Source organism: Leptidea sinapis, chromosome 8, assembly GCF_905404315.1.
Source record: "Leptidea sinapis chromosome 8, ilLepSina1.1, whole genome shotgun sequence".
Taxonomy (NCBI): domain Eukaryota; kingdom Metazoa; phylum Arthropoda; class Insecta; order Lepidoptera; family Pieridae; genus Leptidea; species Leptidea sinapis.
In genome coordinates, this window is record NC_066272.1 from 9240621 (window position 1) to 9264204 (window position 23584).

Sequence of the window (23584 nt, forward strand, 5' to 3'; positions counted from 1 at the left end):
TATATAAGTAACTATAGGTTTTTAAATGTCCCACGGGAACTTTTTAATTTTTGGGGATGAAAAGTATCTATGATGTTGTCCGAGGATTTAAGGTATCATCATGCAAAATTTCAATTAAATCGGTGCGATAGTTTCAGAGATTAGCCTGTAAAAACAGACAGAGAAACAAAAAATTTGTCTTCTTACATCCCACTGACTAGTTTAGTGCATTTTTTTGTACATAAATTTGATCTCTACAGATTTATTAGCTGTCATCCTAGCAAGAGGGGGCCACACTCAATACTAAACTTTTACGTTTTATTTTAATATAAAAACTTAAGTTTTTAGCCTGTTTTTTTTAATGTAGAGAGCTTCCTTGTGCGGTGTTTCCGGGACGATACGACATGGGTACCCAAAAAAAAAGCGCGTACACCTTCCTTAAAGGCCGGCAACGCTCTTGTGATTCCTCTGGTGTTGCAAGAGAATGTGGGCGGCGGTGATCACTTAACACCAGGTGACCCGTACGCTCGTTTGTCCTCCTATTCCATAAAAAAAATTAAAGTGAAATCAAAGATAATAGTTATTAATTTCAGTTTTATAGCATACAAAAATACACCACTGGATTCCCTTCGTTAATAAATACATTTAGACGACGCTTTTACGACTCTTATTCTGAATATAATGTCAATGAATAAATGTTATCTATTCTAACTGTTTTGTATCGAAGCGTATTAGGAGTAAGGAGAACAGATAGAATTCAAATAAATAAGATAAAAGGGATAAATAAGTTCAAAAAAGTTCAAACAGCATACAGAAAATTGAAATCTGAAGGCTCTGGACAGGACATATGTTGAGAGAAATGGACAAAAATTATAACCGAATGGTACCTTAGAGAAAGCACCCGAAGTAGAGGAAGAGATGGTAAAATGATTTCAAGAAAGCAACGGGCCCAGAATGGTGACGTATAGCAAAAGATAGATAAATAGACACTTTATTGCATACCATACAGACTTTAAAAAAAAATATATAATAAAAAAAGATCTTAAGCTAATTACAGTCATAGACCGTACGCAATGGGCGGTCTTATCGCTTGAAGCGATCTCTTCCAGACAACCCAAAATACAATACAGGATACAAGAAGTAATTATAACAGGTATCTTGACAATAACGTCTGTGAATATTCCTTTACTTAATCAAAGTTATTTATTAATCACAATAATATAACATACATTCTTATGTTTAATGTAAAAAAAAGAGTTAATTTACATACCTATACTAATACAAAAATAAATACAAAATAATACTACTAAATCTATATATATAAAAATGAATTGCTGTTCGTTAGTCTCGCTAAAACTCGAGAACGGCTTGACCGATTTGGCTAATTTTGGTCTTGAATTATTTGTGGAAGTCCAGGGAAGGTTTAAAAGGTGAATAAATATGAAAGTGTTCGGAATTAAATAAAAACAACAAATTTGTTATTCCTTTGATGTGTCCATACATAATTTCAATGAGAGAATTTATTGACGCACGGTTTGACAGTTCTGCTATGAAACAATTTCAATACGACAGCAGGGTGCATATTTTACGAAGTAATTGTTGATGTTATGATATATTATTGACAAATTCATATAAAAACATTATTTTATTTATTATATACAGAACAACGTCTGTCGGGTCAACTACTACTATATAAATACAATAACTTCCAATTGATAATATTATACGCACTGGCAGTTACATAACATCTAATATGCTTGTGAAATTGTGTTTGGAAAGCATTAATTTGAATGAATTTAAGTTTTGAGCACGCTTAATATAGAGTGGTAAACTATTCCACAACTTCACTGCAGTTACAGCAAAAGACTTCTCGTAAAATGAAGTATTTTAGAAGATAGGAGACAAGTGGAAAGCCTTAGTGGAGGCCTTTGTCAAAAGACATGCTGTTGCAAGGGGAGAACAACCTAATGCTAACGATAGCACCTAGTTAGTTTAAGCTAATGATATTTTGTTACCCATATTAAACTTTTAATATGTTTTGTTAATTAAGTTAAAAATAACAGCTATAAAGGTTTATTTTATTCGTACTATTTGCTACTAGAACTAAATATAAAACATCATTTCATTAAAAACTATTGACTAACTTAAACTGTTCTTGTGATAGCAGAACAGTTTAAAATTTTACATTTAAATTCGCAAACGGAATTATTCAAGGCCAATCTATTTCCTTAATGTAGGTCGATATTATACTGTCTACAGTCTATTACATTCATCTGATTACAGGAAATATATTAAATAAAAAACAAAATCAACATTATTTTTTTTTAAACTATTACACTTACTATTATAATAATTTTAGATATTTATTTGTATTTTAATCATCATCATCAGCTCCAAGACGTCTACTGCTGGACGCTGTCCACAGCACTGCCCTCATCCAACGTATTCCGGCGATCTTGACCAGATCGTCTGACAATCTTGTAGGGGACCAACACTACGTCTTCCGGTACTTGGTCGCCTTTCGAGAACTTTATTGCCCCAACGGCCATCTGTCGGTCGAACTATGTGCCCTGCCCACTGCCACTTCATCGTTTGGGCTATGTCGGTGATTTTGGTTCACCTACAGATCTCCTAATTTCTGATTCGATCTCGCAGGGATACTCCGAGAATTGTTATTATAATCCTTTAAATAATTTTAATACTTCTTAGCAAAATAATCAATATTCAATTTATTTTATATTATTTATTTATTTCAGATAAATGCATTACTCCATAATTTGTTCTCAGTTCCTTATAGAACACTAAAATATTTGCTGGGTTGAAAGTTTTTTTCGGCCTGTTGGCCAAGTAAGGTAAGTTGGCCTTTTATCTAGTTAAGTTTGGCTTTCTCTTTGATGGCTGTGGGATTGGCAATAGTTGGAAAATCCAGTATTCCGATACTAGGGGGTGGAGAAGGCATTAAGGATTGTTCCTTTAGTCTTCTGGAGTTATTCTGAACAAACCATTCTGCGGCCTGCAGAGTGGATTCGAACGAGATTTTTCCAGCTTAATGGCCCAAGTTAATATACGTTATAAGTACTAAGATCTTATAGAATAGGCTACATAATATACAATAACACTTTATTATTTAGATTTATATATGAGTGGTAAGTAACTTACCACAGGCTATGTTTAGTTTGAGTGTAGATAGTTTATGTGAAAGTGCGTCAAATATTATAAATAGCAGGAAATCGTTGTATTCCAACAGTTTATAGTGTCGACTTATGTTTTAGCACTTACAACGTGTACGGCGAACGAACTGCCGATTAGTTAATACCTCAATTACTAACAGCCGTTCCCAATACACAATCTAAAGATAGAGATATATTACTACCTTCTACTGTCAGTAATTAGCCGTCAATAATCTGAAGATGTCCCAATTTACCCGATATGTCATTCTTATCGCCTTATATTGGGACGCGTGAATTGCAATTTCCATAAAAACTTCTATCGCTGGTAAGCTATACGTCCTCCCATTGAGTGACCGTCTATAAGTTTAGTGGGACAGAAAAGTCAACGATACTTACGGTTTTTATCTCAAGTAGGCCACAATCGGAGATAGGATGAATATTGGGAAAGGCCGTAAATGAACTGCTTCATTCAGCGGCAAAATTTAAATTTTTGCAAATGCAAAAAGCAAAATGAAGTAAAAAGATGTTAACATCTCAAAACATTAATTACACAAATAAACTGAAAACAAAATTTTATGAACGACGAAAGAGCGCTCGCACGGAACGGGAGAGGCCGCGTGTTCGAGTCCCGCATCGTTCATAAAATTTTCTTTTCAGTTTTATTTGAGTAATTAATCCCAGAAGTAAGGGTTATCACTTTATAAACATAACAAATCGTTCAAAAACATTAAATATAGATTTAAGGATTAACTATTAAAAATTTATAGCAGCTAAGATAATATTAATGAACCTGCTAGTTATATTTTTTTTTTGTCTTACAAAATTTTCACTGTTTTTATTTTAATTACTTAACTAGCGACGTATTATTCTAATTATTAGTTTTTAAATTTAAATTGTAACCAATATAGTTTTTTCGATGATAAGTTGACCTAGTTTTGTATGTAAATAAATTGTTATATGATAAATAAATAAAAAAATAAAAATAGATATGCTTAGTATCTACACTAGAAAATCCATTAAAAAGTCATTTCGTAGAAGCAAATACGTTTCCCAACAAGCGACTTACTGGCTCGACTTATCTGAGTAGTACGCATAACAAGTTTAAATTTTTTGTCTGAATTTAAGTTATTTATTTATGACCAGTAAATTGTATTGTCAATCAAACTCATAACTATTTCAATGCTAAATATCTTAATTTCGATCGAATTTAATACACTATGCGTTCATAATAATTCTTTACACAATTCTTTGTCATTCACTATATGGAACGTGACAATAGATAATTGGACAGTTCCAGCGTTACTTACGTGTCGAAATAAGCGTTAGTTATAGTGGTGAATAGGTAATAGCACCTTAACTTACGTTACTGTGAATTCTAAGTTAATTTTACATTCAGGTATTCGAGTAGACTCTTGAAAATTATTGGTTAAATTATTAGGTTATATGTAGTTAAGATCATCATCAGCCGGAAAACCTCCACTGATGGACAAAGGCCTCCCCCAAAGATTTCCACGACGATCGGTCCTGCGCTGCCTCATCCAACGTATTCCGGCGATCTTGACCAGATCTTCAGTCCATCTTGAGGGGGGCCTACCAACACTGCGTCTTCCGGTACGTGGTCGCCATTCGAGGACTTTACTGCCCCAACGGCCACCTGTACGTTGTAATATATGCCCTGCAAACTTCAGTTTCGCAATCATTTCGGCTATGTCGGTAACTTTGGTTCTCCTACGGATCTCCTCATTTCTGATTCGATCTCGCAGGGAAACTCCGAGCATCGTAAGAACCCCAAAGATCGTAATTTGAAAAAGTTAGGTAAATTATACTCGAATAAATAAAACATGCAGTTTCTAAGGCACCGATGATTACTAGTTGCAATAATTTGCTATATCGGATTCAAGGCTACATGTCAGGGCTAGCCCTAGATGGCCCTCCTGATGACAATGTTACTGCTCATGCCAGGGAAAGTTCAATAGCGTCACAAAACGAGCTGAAGCGTAGTGGATATATGCTGAATGATAAATTATTATGAGCTTAGAATTACACCATATTTGTGTAGAATTTGCAATAATTTGTAAAATACCACCAGAGTGATTATGGGTACCACAACGACGCCTATTTCTACCGTGAAACAGTCATTTGTAAGCATTACTGTGTTTCGGTCAGAAAGGCGCCGTAGCTAGTCAAATTACTGGGCAAATACGACTTAACATCTGATATCTCAAGGTAATGAGTGCAGTTGTAGTGCCGCTCAGAATTTTTGGTTTTTCAATTTTTTATCAATTATAATAAGCTGAACGTCCTGCTCGTTTTGTCCCTTATTGTGATTTAAAAAAAGATTGTTCTATTTCATTTTAATACCTACTGTATTCTGTAACACGCTAACACTTCCCAGACTAACGCAATACTTGTCAATGTTACCGTGTGACAACCACTTAAGACAACTGAGAAAGGAAAAGTGATATTGATTGATAAAACGATGGCCTTCATATTAAGACATGTCATGTTATTATTAACATATGACCTGGTTTTACTTGTAACGAAATAATAGGTCGCGGGAAAACTCATTTCGCTTACAGTATGTATTAACTCGTACTATAGGGCACATTTATACTGTAGTTAAATGTAAGTAAACTTTGCATAAAAATTGTCTTGAGTTTTCAAATAAAATTCTAAGAAACTGTTTTACCAACATATAACTTTTCTGCTTTTTATAATTTTTTGACGATCGCAACTTTGAGTTAACTTTATACAAGTTGAACTCGTTACACGGTAATATTCAAGCTCTTTTTTTGTTAATTAAAAAAAAACCTACAACAAATTCAATATTATATTAAACGTAGCATCGTGCGTTCACTGTGTCATTCCAATAGTTTATTCAATATAAAAAGGTTCAATTTAATCTAGTAAATTTTGAGGTCTTCGCACTTATAAAAAACCCTTTTACTCAGGAACAGATTAAAATTTGAAACTAATCTTATGTATACTTATGTCTGCAGTCCCTTAAAATATTAAAAATCAATCTTCCAAGACAATATATAAGGACATTCTAGCTGACAATATTTTATTAAACCCTATTCATTTCGATTAGTAATAATGAAAAATGTTAAATTAATTTAAACGTGAAAATAGCTTTTTTGTTATTCTTGTTAATTTTATTTTTGCTATTTATGATTATTACTTTAATTTCCACGTCTGTAAGCAATGGTCCATCACAATTGTATCTTATACTCACACACATAATATATACTTCTCTCCCTGTTTTAGTACATATAACCTTAACTACACCCAATTCTGATTGCTAATTAACAAAATAAATTGAAATTCTAATCAAAATAGAGTGTCATAACCCGTTGCGGCTAAGTCCGGATATTACAACCTACATAGGCCATTCTCAGTTCACTTAACATATTATCTAATAGCATTAACATGGACAAAAACCTACATTATAGCTAGATTAATGTATTAAATAATAAGGTTCTATATAGCGAGCAGAAGACCTTTCCCCAATTGAAATATAATACAACGCTAAAGTTTCGTACACTTGATCTTATAATAATATGCTTTCCATTAGTTTTGGTTAAGCGTTGAGTAAGTAAATTTCAGAGTGAATCGAAATTAAGATCAACGATTATTAATGCTTTATCATTAGAGTTACTTTAGTATTCTAGATTCATTAGGTTGTGCCAATTCGAATTTTGTTTGCAGATTAGAAATAAATACAGACGGATTTTTTTTTATGTCGTACTAGTATCGTGTTAACATTCGTTCGCAATATTAAAAAATAAAGAAACGTGTGTGCAATTAACACGTGGTAGAAGTGAAACCTTTTAAAATGATGAAGAATTTTAATATAAAAATGATGAAAAATCTCTACAAACGTGTAATACGTACACTTATACAAAACACCACGGTTGTTGTGATGCCTTTTCTCAAGCTTTGTACTACCCATGCGCGCACAATCACTTATTAACACACGTACAACGCTGACGCCCAAGCAAACTGTGGGAGTTTGCCTTGGTAAACACGAGTGGATGAAGCAGAGCACAAAGAGAACCACAAACACCAAGGAACAACAACAGTAACAGGTCTCAGCACTTATATAATATTTTTTTAAGATGTGCATTGTGAAAGAACTTCTAAGCTGATATGATCTCCTGGTACATATTGCTAGGATGACAAATGATTTCAACCGCTATGAAAGACATTACTATCACCACTACCATATTTATGTTCTCCTGGTGTCTATATACTAATATGTCAATCGCAGGATGTCAGAATATATACAGGTATACTCGTGTCATACATAAGACAATCTCTTCTTCAATTATGATCGCCTGGTACCAAAGCACTGTATAATGCTTCCTACCTCATTTTCTCCCACGTTAAATCTTATGAATTTATGTGTCTGTCTTATTCTATACATTTACCTATTTGTGTCTATATCGTCTCGCTTTTTCGTTTCATCAAGTTTCAAATCACAACGATTCTAAAGAAGTTTCACTTTAATAGTCTAATGGCTTACAAAAAACCAAGTGTGAGTCAATAATTACTTACTAATAAGGCATAAAAGGCAAATCTGTGCAAATCACAATTTAAATTTGTAAAAGGCAATGGAATACTATAATTTTAGTTAGATAATTTTTTTAAACCCCAAAAAATTTCAATGATTGAAATTCTTATTTTACTTTATATGGCAATACAAAGTTTGCTGGGTCAGCTAGTATTCCCATATTTTCTCGGTCCATTTTTGTATAACAATAAGAATTAATTGCTGTTTGTTAAAAACAAGTCCAGCTTTGTTTTGAAGAAATGTATCGACCAGTTTTGGAGTAGGGATAGATTATAATGACAATGTAGCATTTATCATTATCATTTCAGCTGGAAGACGTCCACTACTGGACAAAGGCCTCCCCCAAAGATCGCCATGATGATCGGTCCTGCGCTGCTCTCAGCCAATGTGTTCGGGCGATCTTGACCAGATCGTCGGTCCATCTTGTGGGCCTACTAACACTATGTCTGAAGCATTACCTACTAACTATATTATATATTATTATTTATATAATGAAAATATTATATTGTTTATATACGATTCAACAAAGTTGTGAAGGGTTCCTTTTTATTTTTAACCGACTTCAAAAAAGAGCAGGTTCTCAATTCAATCGGTATTTTTTTTGTGTATGTACACCGATTACTCTGAGATTTATGATCCGATTTACGTAATTCTTCTATAGTTCGATGCAGAATAGATGCCATTTGGTCCCATAAAAATTTTAAATAGTTTGGCCCAATAGTATAAAATGAAATTTTATGAAATTTTTTGTCTACGTGGATATATTTGTAAATATACTAGACTTGGCTTGGCACCGTCTTCAAAACTATCAATATGTAGCACATACAAAATATAATAGTATTTCATTTGATACTTTTCAGTTTTTGATGACGCTTTTTTAAACGTAGCACTTTTTATTTATTCCCTTTGAGTTTTATTTATTTTAATTATTCTGATATTTTTTTAACTCTAAGCATAATTTAATGTAATTTACCGTCAGTTCACTCTATACTACCTATTACCTACCTATACCTACTATCTGTGAGTCCGGTAACAGGTCATAGCCGCGTGAAATCTTGCCGTAACACAGTTTTATAACTAGCACGGGAGATACAGATTTATCACGTATACCCTCGATATAATTATTTTAATTTTATGCTTGTTATGCATGTAATTTAATCTTTGTTGTTACTTAAAACACAATTTCATTCTATTTCATTTCAAAAGCGTATGAAATCATAACATAAAAATATAATATACTCGAATATAACATGTTCGAACTTATTTGGCTGCAGTATATATATGAACGTTCCTGAAATTTCCTGAAACACGTTCCAAGCCACAAACATCACATTTTAGGGAATTTATGTTTAGTTTTATAAATATATATAGGACTGTCACTATATAAATAGTGACAGTAGGTCGACGATTTTTTGTCAGTCTGTTAATATGAATCACGTGACCAGTTTTTATGTTCTTAACTAAATTTCGACATGATTGTGGTTTGGAACGTTTTTTCTGGAATTACGTCCATATATGTTTGTTATTGTTTAACGGAAAACAAGTTATTCTGCTTTTTTCAACAAATCTTATAACTATATTAACAAAACTTTGATTCCATGAAGTTTTGTTTATGTGAATTTATGAGGCTTTTGTTTCTGAAAAATACAGCTAGCCAAGAACTTATAATTATGTGAATGATGTAACCTGATACCTGCCGAAATACCAACAATAGTTTTATTACAAATTTATTACCATAATAAACATATTGGGAATGGAGAAGTTTTATTGAAATAAAAACTATGATAGGTACGATCTGTTTGTAGTATGCCGAATAAATGCAAGAAGTTGGACTTAGAATCAGTTTCTATTACACTTACTATCTATATCAATCGCACAATATTATTGTATTCTTAACAATAGACTTTACGTTGAGGAAGTAGGAAGTTAATTTATATTACGTTATATATTAAAATTACTTTCGCTTGTGACGATAAACCGAATAGAAATACAATTATCCCAGAAATCTAATATATATGCGTAAGGAAATATAATATATACAAATAAAATTTGATATCAAAATTTTATGAACGATGCGGGACTCAAACCCACGACCACTCGCGTTCCGATCGAGTGCTCACCCAACTCAGCTAACCGTTCGAGTGACGTATTGTCATAAAATCTTGTATGCTTTGTTCAACTCTCAGGTTGTGGCTTCATCTACAGCATCTATTTTATAGTTGATAACCTGCTCAACCCCAATGTTTGCATATTAGGAAATTGACTTGAGATGTCGCTCTTGCTAATCTAAGCACTCAACAACAACTAGTCAACTTAGTTGGGAAAGCACTCGTACGGAACGCGAGAGGGCGTGGGTTCGAGTCCCGCATCGTTCATAAAATTTTGTTTTCAAAATTTATTTGTGTTTTTCTCCCCGAAGTGAGAATTATCACTTTAAAAACATAACAAATTGTATATAATATATATAAATATAAGCAATATTTTCCTTAAATATCAACAAAGTGTAAAGTTTAAGAAGCGTTATGTGTACGATACTTCAGAAAAAACAAACCGTTTGCGTCTGTTTCTTGTTAATAAGTCGGTCGAGAGGTCTTGTAATAATTGTGCGTGATATACAGATGAAGGTGATTTTAAATATACAAATATAAAATTTATCAAATTATGATTTATAATATGCTTACAAAAGAGAATAATTCAATTTCTTAAACGAGCCTCAAATCATACAGGGTAATATTTCATATAAGCGAATTACAAGTGAATATTACGACACACAGTTCTAATTGACCATATTATGTACAGTCGCAGACAAAAACCAATATTGTTGTTCCTACACACTCAATGGTATTGCCTATATTTATCATCGGTCTCAAAATTAATGTTGTACAAATTATTACTTTCTAAAGTAATGAGATAAATAATTAAAGATGTGATCCCAGCGGATATTCCCAAGGGAGTACCGCTTGCGTCTTTCTCTCCCCAAGAGAAGGTCGCCTTCGATGAAGGCTTAGGGAGCACTTGCTCAAAGCTGACTTCAGGTGGTGTTTAGTGGGTAGGCACTTAGGTTTTTACGTGAGTCCCACATAACCTACGCAGACATACGCTGCATAGCAAGGCATGCTATGCAATGCTCATGCATACCAATGAGCACTCACTACCTCCCTCCCATTGTTATCCCGGAGTTTAGCCCTTTTTCTTTGTCTGGGCGCAAAAACTTTATTATTCGAAATATATGTTTCTATGATTTTCTGAGGTTGTACTCGTCGAGGATGTTATTTATATTAGTTATTAATGCAAATGTTGTGTAATAAGGGTTATTAAAACACGAAGGTGGGTGATATTAGTATCACATGAGTTTTCTAAGACTTAATTATCAACAGTTGCATACAAGTCTTTATCTTCACCCTTAATATGAATCCTCTATAATAGATTCTGAAACAGTTAGCTTACTGCTAACATTAAAAAAGCCAGTCCTAGTAACCATAACATCATCCAAAGGAGTGTTGTTATGAAAGCGGATGATATAATATTGTACTGAAATTTCATTACTAACACTCGTTTGGATGATGTAATGGTTATTAGGACATTGGGTGTTTTAATGGTGGCAATAAGCTAACTGTTTTAGAATCTTTAATAGAGGATTTAAAGCATGGGTGTAGATAAAATAATAAATATATGGAAGAGGGTAAGAATATAACTTATTGTAAAGGGATTCACTGTAAAACATTAAATACGTAAACTTCTCATTCTACCTATTATTTATGGCTTTGTATTACATTATTAACATATTTATTTCTGTTGACAGAACAGCGTCTATCGGGTCAGCTAGTGTTTTAATATACAAAAAAATATAATGTCGAAGATAACCTTTATTGCCTTGTGTGCATGAGTGTACTATCTCACCGCCTCATTTTCTTGATTGCCAAACGAATCATTTTTTGCTCCTATAGTAAATTATATCAACATCAGTGCCAGATTATGGTATTAATATAACAATATATAACGTGGTTTTGAAATGTCGTGATCTGTAAATGCAGCATTGAAGAGGTAGAATTTGTGATTGCAATAATTTGTAAAGTTTTATGTATATTTAGTGTAAGTAGTGCTTCTATTCTGTAACTGATGAATTCGTAGACAAGTTAGTTTTATTATATTTGAATTGAATTATTAATATTGTTTCGATAAAACTCTTAGATTTAGGATTGGTCTCCGCTGCGCTCCAATTAGATACCGCAGGCGTAATCGCAAAGTGCGGCAACTGATACTACGCCAAAGTGGACGTACTCAAGCCAGTCTCGAACAATTTGTGTTGACGTTGACGTACCATATGTTCTATTAAGCTATGCTAATAGTTGAAACTAAAATGCCGGATAGCGTAGTAAAACTTTGTAAAAATAATACTACAAGAAATAAAAAAGACACTGGGATCACATATCATCAGTAAGTATTTTGTATTTCATTAATTTCAATGTAAAATAACACGAAGCGTATGTTACAAGTATTTGAAAGATGCCATTGAGTGTCAATGGTTAATAGTTGCCGAAAAAAAAATCTATTGTTCTTAGGTAGTGCGGTATCTGGTAGGAGCACAGCGGAGACCAATCATTAATCTAACTTTCACTGTTATTTAGTGTTGCAAGTGTCATTACGTCAAATCAAGGATCTGACAATTTTGGGTTGCCAGCTCTCAAAGTCAATGACAAATACAAGGTCGCGAAATAATTGTCACAAATACAAGAATTTGTCATGATTTTATTATTTAGTTTTTGTTCCGTTTCTAAATACGTACAACGTTGTCTCGACAGTTGTCGCCTAGTCCCAAAAAATGTGCAGGGGTTGTCATCAGAGATAAGAGCGCTTTCACACTACGTCCGATACGAATCCGATCCGTATCCGTGAAGACACGGTCCGAGGTAGTCGTAGAACTATTTCTATGGTAGTTTACGCATTAGATCCGGCTTCCGTCATCCGATTTCTTTACGTCAACCGTTAGAAATAGTTCTACGACTTACAGCCGTTTTCAATATCGTACCTCTAGTTACGGATACATTGCTATCACCGTTTACGGCCGTCCCCAATACTCAGTCTATCTCTTACTTGAGATAAAAATCGTAACTATCGTTCACCTTTCTGTCCCAATAAACTTATCGAAGGTAACTCACCTTATCCGTACACGCTATCTGTCAATGGGACGACGTATAGCTTACTAGCGATAGAATTTTTATGGGAATTGCAATTCACGCGTCTCAATATAAGGCGATAGGAATGACTGATCGGGTATATTGGGACAGCTTCAGATTATTGACAGCTAATTACTGACAGTAGAAGGTAGTAATTTATATCTATCTGTACATGGTATATTGGGAACGGCCGTTAATGACAAGATCTTATCTATCCATAGTTATGTCCAATTTAGTTATAGTCAAATGCTATCTGTCGATGGGTTGTTGAAATGTAAGTAAGCGTAAAATAATAGATTTTTCTACCTCTAGTAAGTTAAACTAAGGATAGTTAGGTTATTGAAAAATAATTATCAACTCTTTCCTCAATCTAAATCAAAAAATACTAAACAATTTGGTATTTTTTTTAAAGTATTAACCCTCACTTATTTGATTAATTCCCCAAATTAAATTTGACAACAGAATTTATGAACATTGCGGTCCTCAAACCCGCAACCTCTCGCGATCCGTGCGACCGCTCTTCTACTGAGCCAACCGTTCGCGTGACGTGACGTTTATAAATCTTGATATGTCTTGTTCAATCTCAGGTTGTGGCTTCATCTACAGGATCTACTTTACCTGCTCAACCCCAATATTTTCATATTAGGAAACTGACTTGAGATGTCGATCTTTCAAATCAAAACAATAAACGAAGCCACAATAAACGAGTTCAACATGACATATCAAGATTTATCAACGTGACGTCACTCGAACGTTTGGATCAGTGGAAGAGCGCTCGCACAAAACACGAGAGGTCATACCAAATGTAATTTGTCAAAAAATACTGATTCAGGTCGGTTTAAAACTTACGTTATGTATGTTTATGATATAAATTTAATCGTTTACCACCACTTTGGAAAGGTTGGACTCAAAATATGAGCTGATATAAACATAATAACGGCGTCAGCATTTCACAATTATTTTATACAATCTGTGCAGGTGATGTAACGGAAGAACTCACATGTTTCGACTTGAGCCAAATTGTAAATGAATATCTCAAAAGGTATGAATACCTACAGTAGTTGCGCATCAACCCAAATACACCGAAAATAAATTAAATAAATATTTATTCATAATTTCGTTTACGAGGTAATATGCACTTAAAGAAAAAGACATATGGTTAGCCAGAAAAAAAGGAAATAGAGATATTGTGGTTCAAATTGCGATATTGTAGTATTTTTTTATGAAAAGGGACGAGACGAGCAGAACGTTCAGCTGATGGTAATTGATACGACCTGCTCATTACAATGCAGTGCCCAAAAACCCAATAATTCTGAGTCACCTTGAGACATAAGTTGGCAAGTCTCATTTGCCCAGTAATTTCACTAGCTACGGCGCCCTTCAGACCGAAACACCAGTTGTGGTACCCATAATCTAGCCGGCATCCGGTGCAAGCCTCCCTTTTTTTTGAAGGTACCCATGACGTATTTCCTATTTGCACAGCTTTGTCTTACGTGGTAGAAAGCTCCTTGAAAACCGTACTGTGGAGGAAAGCCACACATTCAGATGGTGGGGGTGATGTCCTTATTTGTGGCGTGTCGTGCGAAGGTGGAATTCGGTGAAAGGCGAAGGTGAGACAGCTCTTCGGAACGTTCCCCGTGATATATGCTATAGAAGACACACAATGAAGCGACGTCTCTACGCAACGCCAAGTGATCCAGCCGTTTACAGAGCACTGGGTCCCCGATAATTCGAGCTGCTCTACGTTGCACGCGGTCAAATGGATCGAGTTGATACTGGGGTGCGCCAGACCAGAGATGACAGCAATACTCCATGTGTGGCCGGACCTGCGCTTTGTACAGCGCTAGTATGTGGCCGGCTTGAAGCTCTGCCGTGCTCTATTAATGACGCCCTATTTATAGTTTATGATCTATAAAAGGATTTTAGGCAAAAATTACTTCGCATGCACCCTCATATATATTTATAAATTAATTTAATTTGAAAATAGTGCAAACAAAATATATTTCATTATAAAAAAAACGTGGGGTGTAGAAGAATTATTATTTTCAATTTAAATTTATTTTCTATTTTTTTAGTTGAATTTTATATAAAGTGTATTTTATAAGAAGAAAGAAGCAGAAGAAGCATAAAAGCAGAATTAACGCAGTTGAGATGCGATCACTGCGTAGTATGTGTGGGGTAAGACTGACTGATAGAATTCCGAATGCGGTAATACGAGCGCGCTGTGGTTTGAAAGAGGATGTTGTGACAAGGACTGAAAAAGGAATGCTTAAATGGTTTGGACATGTGGAGCGAATGAGTGAAGAAAGAATGACGCATCAAATATATAAGGCAAGTGTGTGTGGGCAAGCCGGTCGCGGGAGACCTCGTAGAACATTCGTCGATCAAATTGGGGACGTTTTGAGAAAAGGAGAGGTCCGAAGCACCCGCAACCGGCGAGCATGTATGAAAAGAGTAATGAATGTAGAGGAAGCGCGTGAGGTGTGTAAGGATAGAAGCAAATGGCATTCTATTGTCTCTGCCTACCCCGACGGGAACAAGGCGTGAGTATGTGTGTGTGTGTGTGTGTATTTTATAAACTTTTATTTATTTTTAATTTTTTAGTTAAATTTCCTATAAAAGCGTATTTTTATAACTATTAAGTACTTTAACATCAATTCCTGCCTTATCGACTATAGATAAAAATTGACAATAATTTTAGCTTGCAAATTGAATAATGGAATAATCTTATCAAATTAGTGAAGTAATCTACAAAGTTTGAATGAAATCTGGCCGTTTAAAGTGGGTCAAAATCGCGTCTAAAGGAGTCAGTTACAAACATACAAGTGAAGCTAATATAAAGCGTATAAAAATATTATTACAATTTTGTGATCAATAACTAATATAATCATCTCGCGTGTTTATCTCTCATTTACATTGATCTGAACCTAGAGGTTAGTATTTAATCAAGATCTTTCACAACAATTGACTTATTTCCTATGAGGCGTAACCGTGTCGAGGAAAAACGTGCGAACTGTTATAATAATAAGGCATTGTTCGGTGTTCAACCAGCGGCAGTCCTTATTGTATTACAAGTAAATCACTGATTACTTGATACCTATTAATTTAGTAAGGCTACATTCAATGAGATCACTTCGGATTATTGTTAAAGTGAAACTTTTATTACATCGTCTCAAACTTTTTCGTCTGTGTTGCCTGTCGCCTATAGTTCGCTTATTGGATGCAATTGCGTTCGGGTGGAAGAGTAGGTTCGAACCCCACTTGATAAAGGTTTTTATTTTGTTTTATGAAAATGTAAAGCATAATATATAAATTTGATTTTTTTTTCTATGATGATATTAATACCTATGTTATTTTGTGAACAAAAAATTTCACTTGCATCGTGGTTTCATAAAACCACACAATTGCTTTTTTATTATATTGAAAGCCTATATTGCACAGTTATTAATTTTCCAAATCCAAGAAGCGCTTACTTAAATGAATTTTAGCGCTCGCGGCCCAACCCGTATGTAGGTATTATTCAAACATACATGCGTTTGGAATGAAACATACATATTTACACATACATCAAAATAAAGTAAATGTTATTTGTGTATTCATCCCAGAAGTGAGGGTAATCACTTTAAAAACATAACAAATTGCTTAGATTGGATGAGCAGGTTATCAACTGTAAAGTAGATCCTGTAGATGAAGCCACAACCTGAGAGTTGAACAAAGCATACAAGATTTTATGACGATACGTCACTCGAACGGTTAGCTTAGTTGGAAGAGCACTCGCATGGAACGCGAAAGGTCGTGAGTTCCAGCCCCGCATCATGAAATTTTGTTTTCAAATTTTATTTGTGTATAAAATAAATGTATCTGTAATTGAGATTGGCGTGCACAAATGCCTAGACAAACAGACAACAGATATAAAAACTATTTTTTGCCTCGGTGACATAGCTTCGCTTCGAATTCGGGTTTTCCCTTATATATATTGGCAAGTTCCTCCTTAAATCAAGTGTTTATTTTATTCAGATTGGTTCACAAAGAAGTCACTAAAATTATTTGAAATAATACGCACTATTCAATTGCTTTGGTCCAATCAGGAGTGCCTTTAGTAATTTTAGTTTTTAAAAGCATGCTTTGAAGTTAATTTAATATTTACGATATGTTTTACAGAAAGACACAGAAATATAAGTAGAAAATGAGGCGAGGTGAATCTAATCACAATTGTCAAATTGAAACGAAAACCATCTACGCTGCCGTAGTCGGGGGCGTATGGCTTACACCAAAATTACCAAGCTGTGTTTTGATCGCAAATAGGTGTAAATAACCAAATAAAGTCGTATTTGTTACTATAATATCCCTTTTAAACAAAAATAAAATCACTTTCAAAATCTTGTGAATTTTCAAAATAATTTAGTGACATAATTTAACTCAAAATATCTTGCCCCAAACCAGGCATCTCCTGTACAAAGCCTTTAGATAACAAATGTTCGAATTTAACCCATAAATTATATTTCCATTTTAATTAAACATAGCTGTTACCCGTATTAGTTTGAGTTCAAATGTTGCTGCATACATATAATATACAAAACAATCATATCTTCTTACATATAAAATTCTCATGTCGCAGTGTTTGTAGTTAAACTCCTTCGAAACGGCTTGACCGATGACTGAAATGTTGAGTGCATATTGGGTAGGTCTGAGAATCGGACAACATCTTTTTCATCCCCTAAATATTTAGGGTGGTCACGCCAAACTTTTTTTTTTATTTTTTTTGACATTTTTTTAAATTTATTTAATTATAAAAGTCAGCGTAAAAAAAATACATACAACTTAAAATTTTCACCCATCTACGATCAACAGTTACTTTTGTATCGCGATTTTAATATCGGCATTACAACGTTTATATCATCGTTATGATAGCGTAGTAAGAAGGTTTTCGTTCAACCGTTTTCTCTCCGACTTACTTTGCATATCCAACTACCATGAAAAAGTTTTTTCATGTTTCAGGTTAATATATAACCTCACACTCACCAAAAATGTGGCTTTCTATTGGTAACAGAATTTTCAGAATTGGTTCAGTAAATCCAGAGATAATCACAAACAACCTCACAAACTCTCAACTACCTGATAATAATATATGCTAAATAAATAAAATAAAAATGAATCCTGTTTGATCTAATCTGTAAGCTGACATTTGACGACACCGAAAGCTGATATTGAGAGATTTGTAATTTATTCAAAAGAATTACCGCGAATAGACTCATCGGATTTTTTCCAATAATAATTCTTTGATTGTCCTTGCGAAACGGTAAACAGTTATGCGTTGCAGTTTTCCCGAATCCATACGAATTAGGGTCCTTTAAGCAATACAGTGGTTTTACCAGTGGAAGGCCCCTTTCCACAGGATGCCGGCTAGATTATGGTTACCACAACGGCACCTATTTATGCCGTGAAGCAGTAATGTATAAAGATTACAATGTTTCAGTCTGAAGGGCGTCGTAGCTAGTGAAATTACTGGGCAAATAAGACTTCACACCTTATGTCGCAAGGTGACGAGCGGAATTGTAGTGCCGCTCAGAATTTTGGGTTTCTTAAGAATCCTGATCGGCACTGCATTGTAATGGGTAGGACGTATCAATTACCATCAGCTGAACGTCCTGCTCGTCTTGTCCCTTATTTTCATAAAAGAACAGGCCCGAATTGCTGTATAACTTCAAGCTTTCATCATTTATACGTCTAGATAGAGTCTCTTGTTGTTAGACAACGGATATCAAACAGGCCAAGAATATTAGTTTAGTGTGCGTGACGTCTTACACTCGCGATTTGTATGACACTTTGTGTTAGTGTGCGGGAATTGCTCAAAATATTTCTAAACTCAATTTTTTTTCAACGTTTGCACAGCTGTCATAGTTTATCTAGTCGTATAAAATGATCTCAGACTTCAAGTTCAAGCACACTCTCAACCAGCGCATCTCTTGCCCCCTGGTGCTGCAGATGTCCATGGACACCTCACCACTTCACTCAACGTTTGCACAGCTGTCATAGTTTATCTAGACGTATAAAATGATCTCAGACTTCAAGTTCAAGCACACTCTCAACCAGCGCATCTCTTGCCCCCTGGTGCTGCAGATGTCCATGGACACCTCACCACTTCAGTCATTACGTCAGCCTCTTGCCCGTTGATATAAAAGAAACTTTGATCGTATTTTATTGTCTTATACTGGCTAAAGGGTATCGCAAAGTCTCACTTACTCGAAGGCCCAATATTACATTTCAAATGTTTCAATTTTATAACAACGAAACAGTGTCATCCAGTGTCAGTCCTACTCACTGACCTGTATAAATACCACTGGACAGGCTGTTCCATATGTTTGTCAGTAAATTTTTCGTGCCTATGCGATGCTGAAGTATTTTTGCATTTTAAATTAATTTTGTTAGTTTTCCGTGTTATTTATGCTTCAAGAATCAACGTAATAAAGTATACAATTTTTTTTTTGTAAATAGTTTCTCACCATCTATCGATGTTTTCTGAGGTTGTCATCACTAGATTTAGTATCGCAGACTCTCTCTACATGGCCAACAGCGCCAAAATGGCGAATAACAAACAGGTTTTGTGCCTGTTTGTTGTTTGTGTTTGTGCACTTAGACAGCCGCCAGTCCAATGGTTTATAGTAGAGGTCAGTGGTCCTACTCCTACCAGTACTACCAACGTCTCTTATTTCTTTTTAAAGCACGGAACCCTATAAATTGTGTTTTTATTAAAGATTACCATCAGGAACCCTATTACTAACACAGAAGACTTCATTGTTCACTTGTCTGTCCGTATGACTGAGAGACTGATCTCATAAACTGTTGTATTTTATAAAACAGCAAAAATTTTGACACAGTATAACGTTATATCTAAACTAATACTATAAAGCGGAAACATTTGTGTTTTTTTTATGTATGTTTGTTATGTTTTCACACAAAAACACTAGACCAATTTCAAAAATTCATTCACCATTAGAAATCTGCATCTTCACTGAGTAACATATGCTATATTTTATGCTAGTAACATTTAAAAGGTGTGAAAAACTTGAAAGTCATAAAAAATCTGTCAACGCGTGCGCTGCGGAAACTTGATGAGAGAAGATATTATTATACTATGCCACTATAACTACTTTTACATTTTAAAAGTTGATATAAGTGCCGACATTATTCAAACCATATTATTCATACCTCTTTATTAATTTCAATACCTGTTAAATTACCGACTTAGTAGACTTTCCACTACCACGAGATCGGTATCTAAGCGAGTGAACCCGCGGGGCATTGCTAGTATTATTATAAAATAAAACAAAAATGGATATTTCCAAGATGGCTGCCATGTAAATTTAAAATTCCTTTCAAAAGTATTTATGAAGTACATAGTGTTACACCGAGTCTAGTACGCAATTTAATGGTTTTTTCAATTAATAAGAGTTTTATAAGACTTTATTGTTTAACCATTCATTAATTTACGCGTTAAGCCGAACTAAGTCGACACAGATTTCGATCGACAATTGAACGCTGGCTGAAGGACGCGGGGCCTATTTTAATAATAAATTCTAGTACCTTCAAGTAAAGATTAGATAGTTTGATTCTACATGACAAACACTTTGATTAACTACACCTATTCTTAGTTTTTAAATCCCTACTAATATTATAAATGTGAATGTAAGTTTGTTTGTGACGCTTTTACGCCTTAGCTACTGAACAGATTTTGATGAAATTTTGTACAGCGATAGACTAGAGCTTGGGAAAGGATATAGGCTACATTTTATCCCGGAAAAATCCATGGTTCCCGCGGGATTTGTGAAAAACTGAAATTAACGTCGATGAGATATAACTATAACAATAGTAGGTTTAGTTTGTCATAGCAATCTTCCCCGAACTAAGATTAATATAATATGTTGGGATCGGGAGCGAAAACAGGAACCGGAGCTGGAATAGGACATGAGATAATCTTCAATTCCAAACTTGCTTAATATTTTTAAAAATCTACACGGACGAAGTCGCGGGCATCAGCTAGTAATCTATAAAGAGTGAGGCCTTAATAATTTAATATATAAAACGTAAGTAATTAATTAATTAAATTTTCAAACATATCAACTCATTTAGCAGCTTTCTTTTTAGTAAAATATGATAACAATGCAAATATTGTAAATTCATTATACACATTAATTAGGGTATTACGATATATTAATGACTTGAGTTGTGTTGGAAGTTGCTAATAATTGAAGACTTAACACATTTTTTTTTTTAATTAAAATCTCCTTCGAAGCTAAAACTCTGAATCTCAAATCAAATCAAAATCACTTAATTCATGTTGGTCAAGAAAATGACAGTTATGAGTGTCAAAAGTTCTTCTTTTTTTTTAAATATTTACCGCCACTTCAGAAACGTTTAAGTCTTAATGAGAAGAAGCGGCAAGAAACTGATTGCCACTCATTTAAATCAACATTTACAGCTTTATCGTTTTTCAATTCATTTCAATAACAATATATGCAAAGTGATGTAACAAAAACACTTAAACGTCAAAAACTGAATGGCTTACACTAGTAAGTGAAAAATAAGTAATATACCAGACAGACGTTGTTCTGTACATAATAAAAAAAATACTGTTTTATAGGAATTTGCCAATAATATTTAAATATAACATCAAGAATTATTTCGGAAAAAATGCTCCCTGTTGTTATAATGAAATTGTTCCACAGCGGAACTGTCAAACCGTGGGTCAGTAAATTCTCTCACAGAAAATATGTTCATACAAAACAAATATTGGAAATAAAAATAATTATCGGTCCCAAATCGAAATAAAAACTATCCTGTCTCTCAAGTTGGACCAAACTGCACTCCATGAAGTAATCCCCATTAAAATTCGTTCATTAGTTTAGGAGTCCATCGCGGACAAACAACGTGTCAAAATTATTTTTTAATTTAAAAAATAAATAACATAATTTCTGCATAATTAATATTTGTGTGTAGTTTTAAGTTGTTTCCTTTTTCTTTTATAATTAATTAAATATTACACTTCAAATTTGAATAATATTATGTATTCCAACGATCTTTTGTACACGGTAAAACTCGAATGAGTTTATTTACGTACAACAATTTTGATATTTATAATATGTAATTTGTTAATAAGAAATAAATAATAATAATATAATTTGAAATACAGGATAATTTAAAATAAAATATTTAATAAACTTGATTAAATTTAAATAACTTACCTCGAAACATTTATACACCATTTGCACTCACTCAAGTCTTGCAGCGCTAAATTATCGCTCAAAGTGACAATGCTATCAAGCAGGCGTTCGCAATACGAACTAACCCATGAGATTGGTATTATTTACAATGGTATGCAAAGAAAGGGGGGGTAAAACCCAAATAATATACGTCATATGCGTTTCACATACTAAATACAGATGATTTAAGACAGGTTACACAATAAATTATGTTTTAATACAAATGATATTAAGTTTTCTTTAGTGATAATTCCGCCAATATTTGTTTTTAAAACAATTCGACAGGTGTTTCGCCTCTACACGAGGCATCCTCAGGAGGTGTTGTCTCGCCAAAAACTGGCACGAGACGATTTTGGCGAGACAACACGTCCTGAGGATGCCTCGTGTAGAGGCGAAACACGTGTCGAATTGTTTTAAGAACAAATATTGGCGGAATTAACACTAAAGAAAACTTAAATCATTTGTATAATTATGGATTTCCGCAAAGTAACGCCTAATTCAATACATTTTCAAATTATGTTTTGTTATTCAATAAGGTCTGAAGGGCGCCGTAGATAGTGAAATTACTGGACAAATGAGACTTGACATCTGATGTCTCAAGGCGACGAGCACAATTGTAGTGCCGCTCAGAATTTTTGTATTTTTCTATAATCTGGATCGTCCCTGCATTGTAATGGGCAGGGCGTATCAATTATCATCAGCTGACCGTCCTGCTCAACTCTCCCCTTATTTTCATACAAAAAAAATGCAATAAGCTAAATTTATAGTAGATTTAATTTTGGAAAATATATAAAATAATATTAATAATATTGGCATACTCTTACACAAATTATCTTGCCCCAAACTAGGCATAGCCTGTACTATGGATACAAGACAACTATATATTTAATACAATATACTTACTTAAACATACATAAATACAAATAAACATCCATGACTCGGAAACAAACATGTTTAGCATATAAATGTTTGCATCTACCGGGATTTTAACCCGGGTCTCAGTTGGCAGCATACTAACCACTGGGCTATAGGTTTCGTCGATTGTTCTAGTGTTGCAGGATTGTGGGCGGCGGTGATCACTTAGCATCAGGTGTCCGTAAGAACGTTTGAAATATGAAAATATGATTTAAGATTAATAAAATCCGAGGAATTCTTCGCATGGTGATGATATAATGGTATAAATATCAGGACGACCGAGCCTTGCTCTAATTGGACTAATAGGACATCTGGATTCGTATTGGCGTCTTCTGCTTTCCGGATCATCCAATGTCCCATCTGAGCTATTATAGTCTTGTATGTAGAAGCGAAATTTACCATTGTATTCTAATGTTATTGTAGCTGTTTCACATTTAAACACGGATAAACCTACATTTTTTTAAATTGAAACCTAGCTAGATCGATTTCTCTAAATTTCATTCAAATCGT

The 23584-nt window shown here is 34.1% G+C and overlaps 1 protein-coding gene across 1 annotated transcript in view; it reads right to left on the bottom strand.

Moving 5' to 3' along the window:
- The window catches only part of LOC126965609 (peroxidase), a 69956-nt gene extending 47667 nt beyond the window's left edge, over positions 1-22289 (bottom strand). The window contains exon 1 of the mRNA XM_050809272.1: positions 22142-22289. Within this exon, the coding sequence (XP_050665229.1) occupies positions 22142-22151 (10 nt within the window). The 5' untranslated portion in view covers positions 22152-22289. The remainder of the gene's footprint in view (positions 1-22141) is intronic.
- Between the last annotated feature and the right edge of the window lie 1295 nt (positions 22290-23584).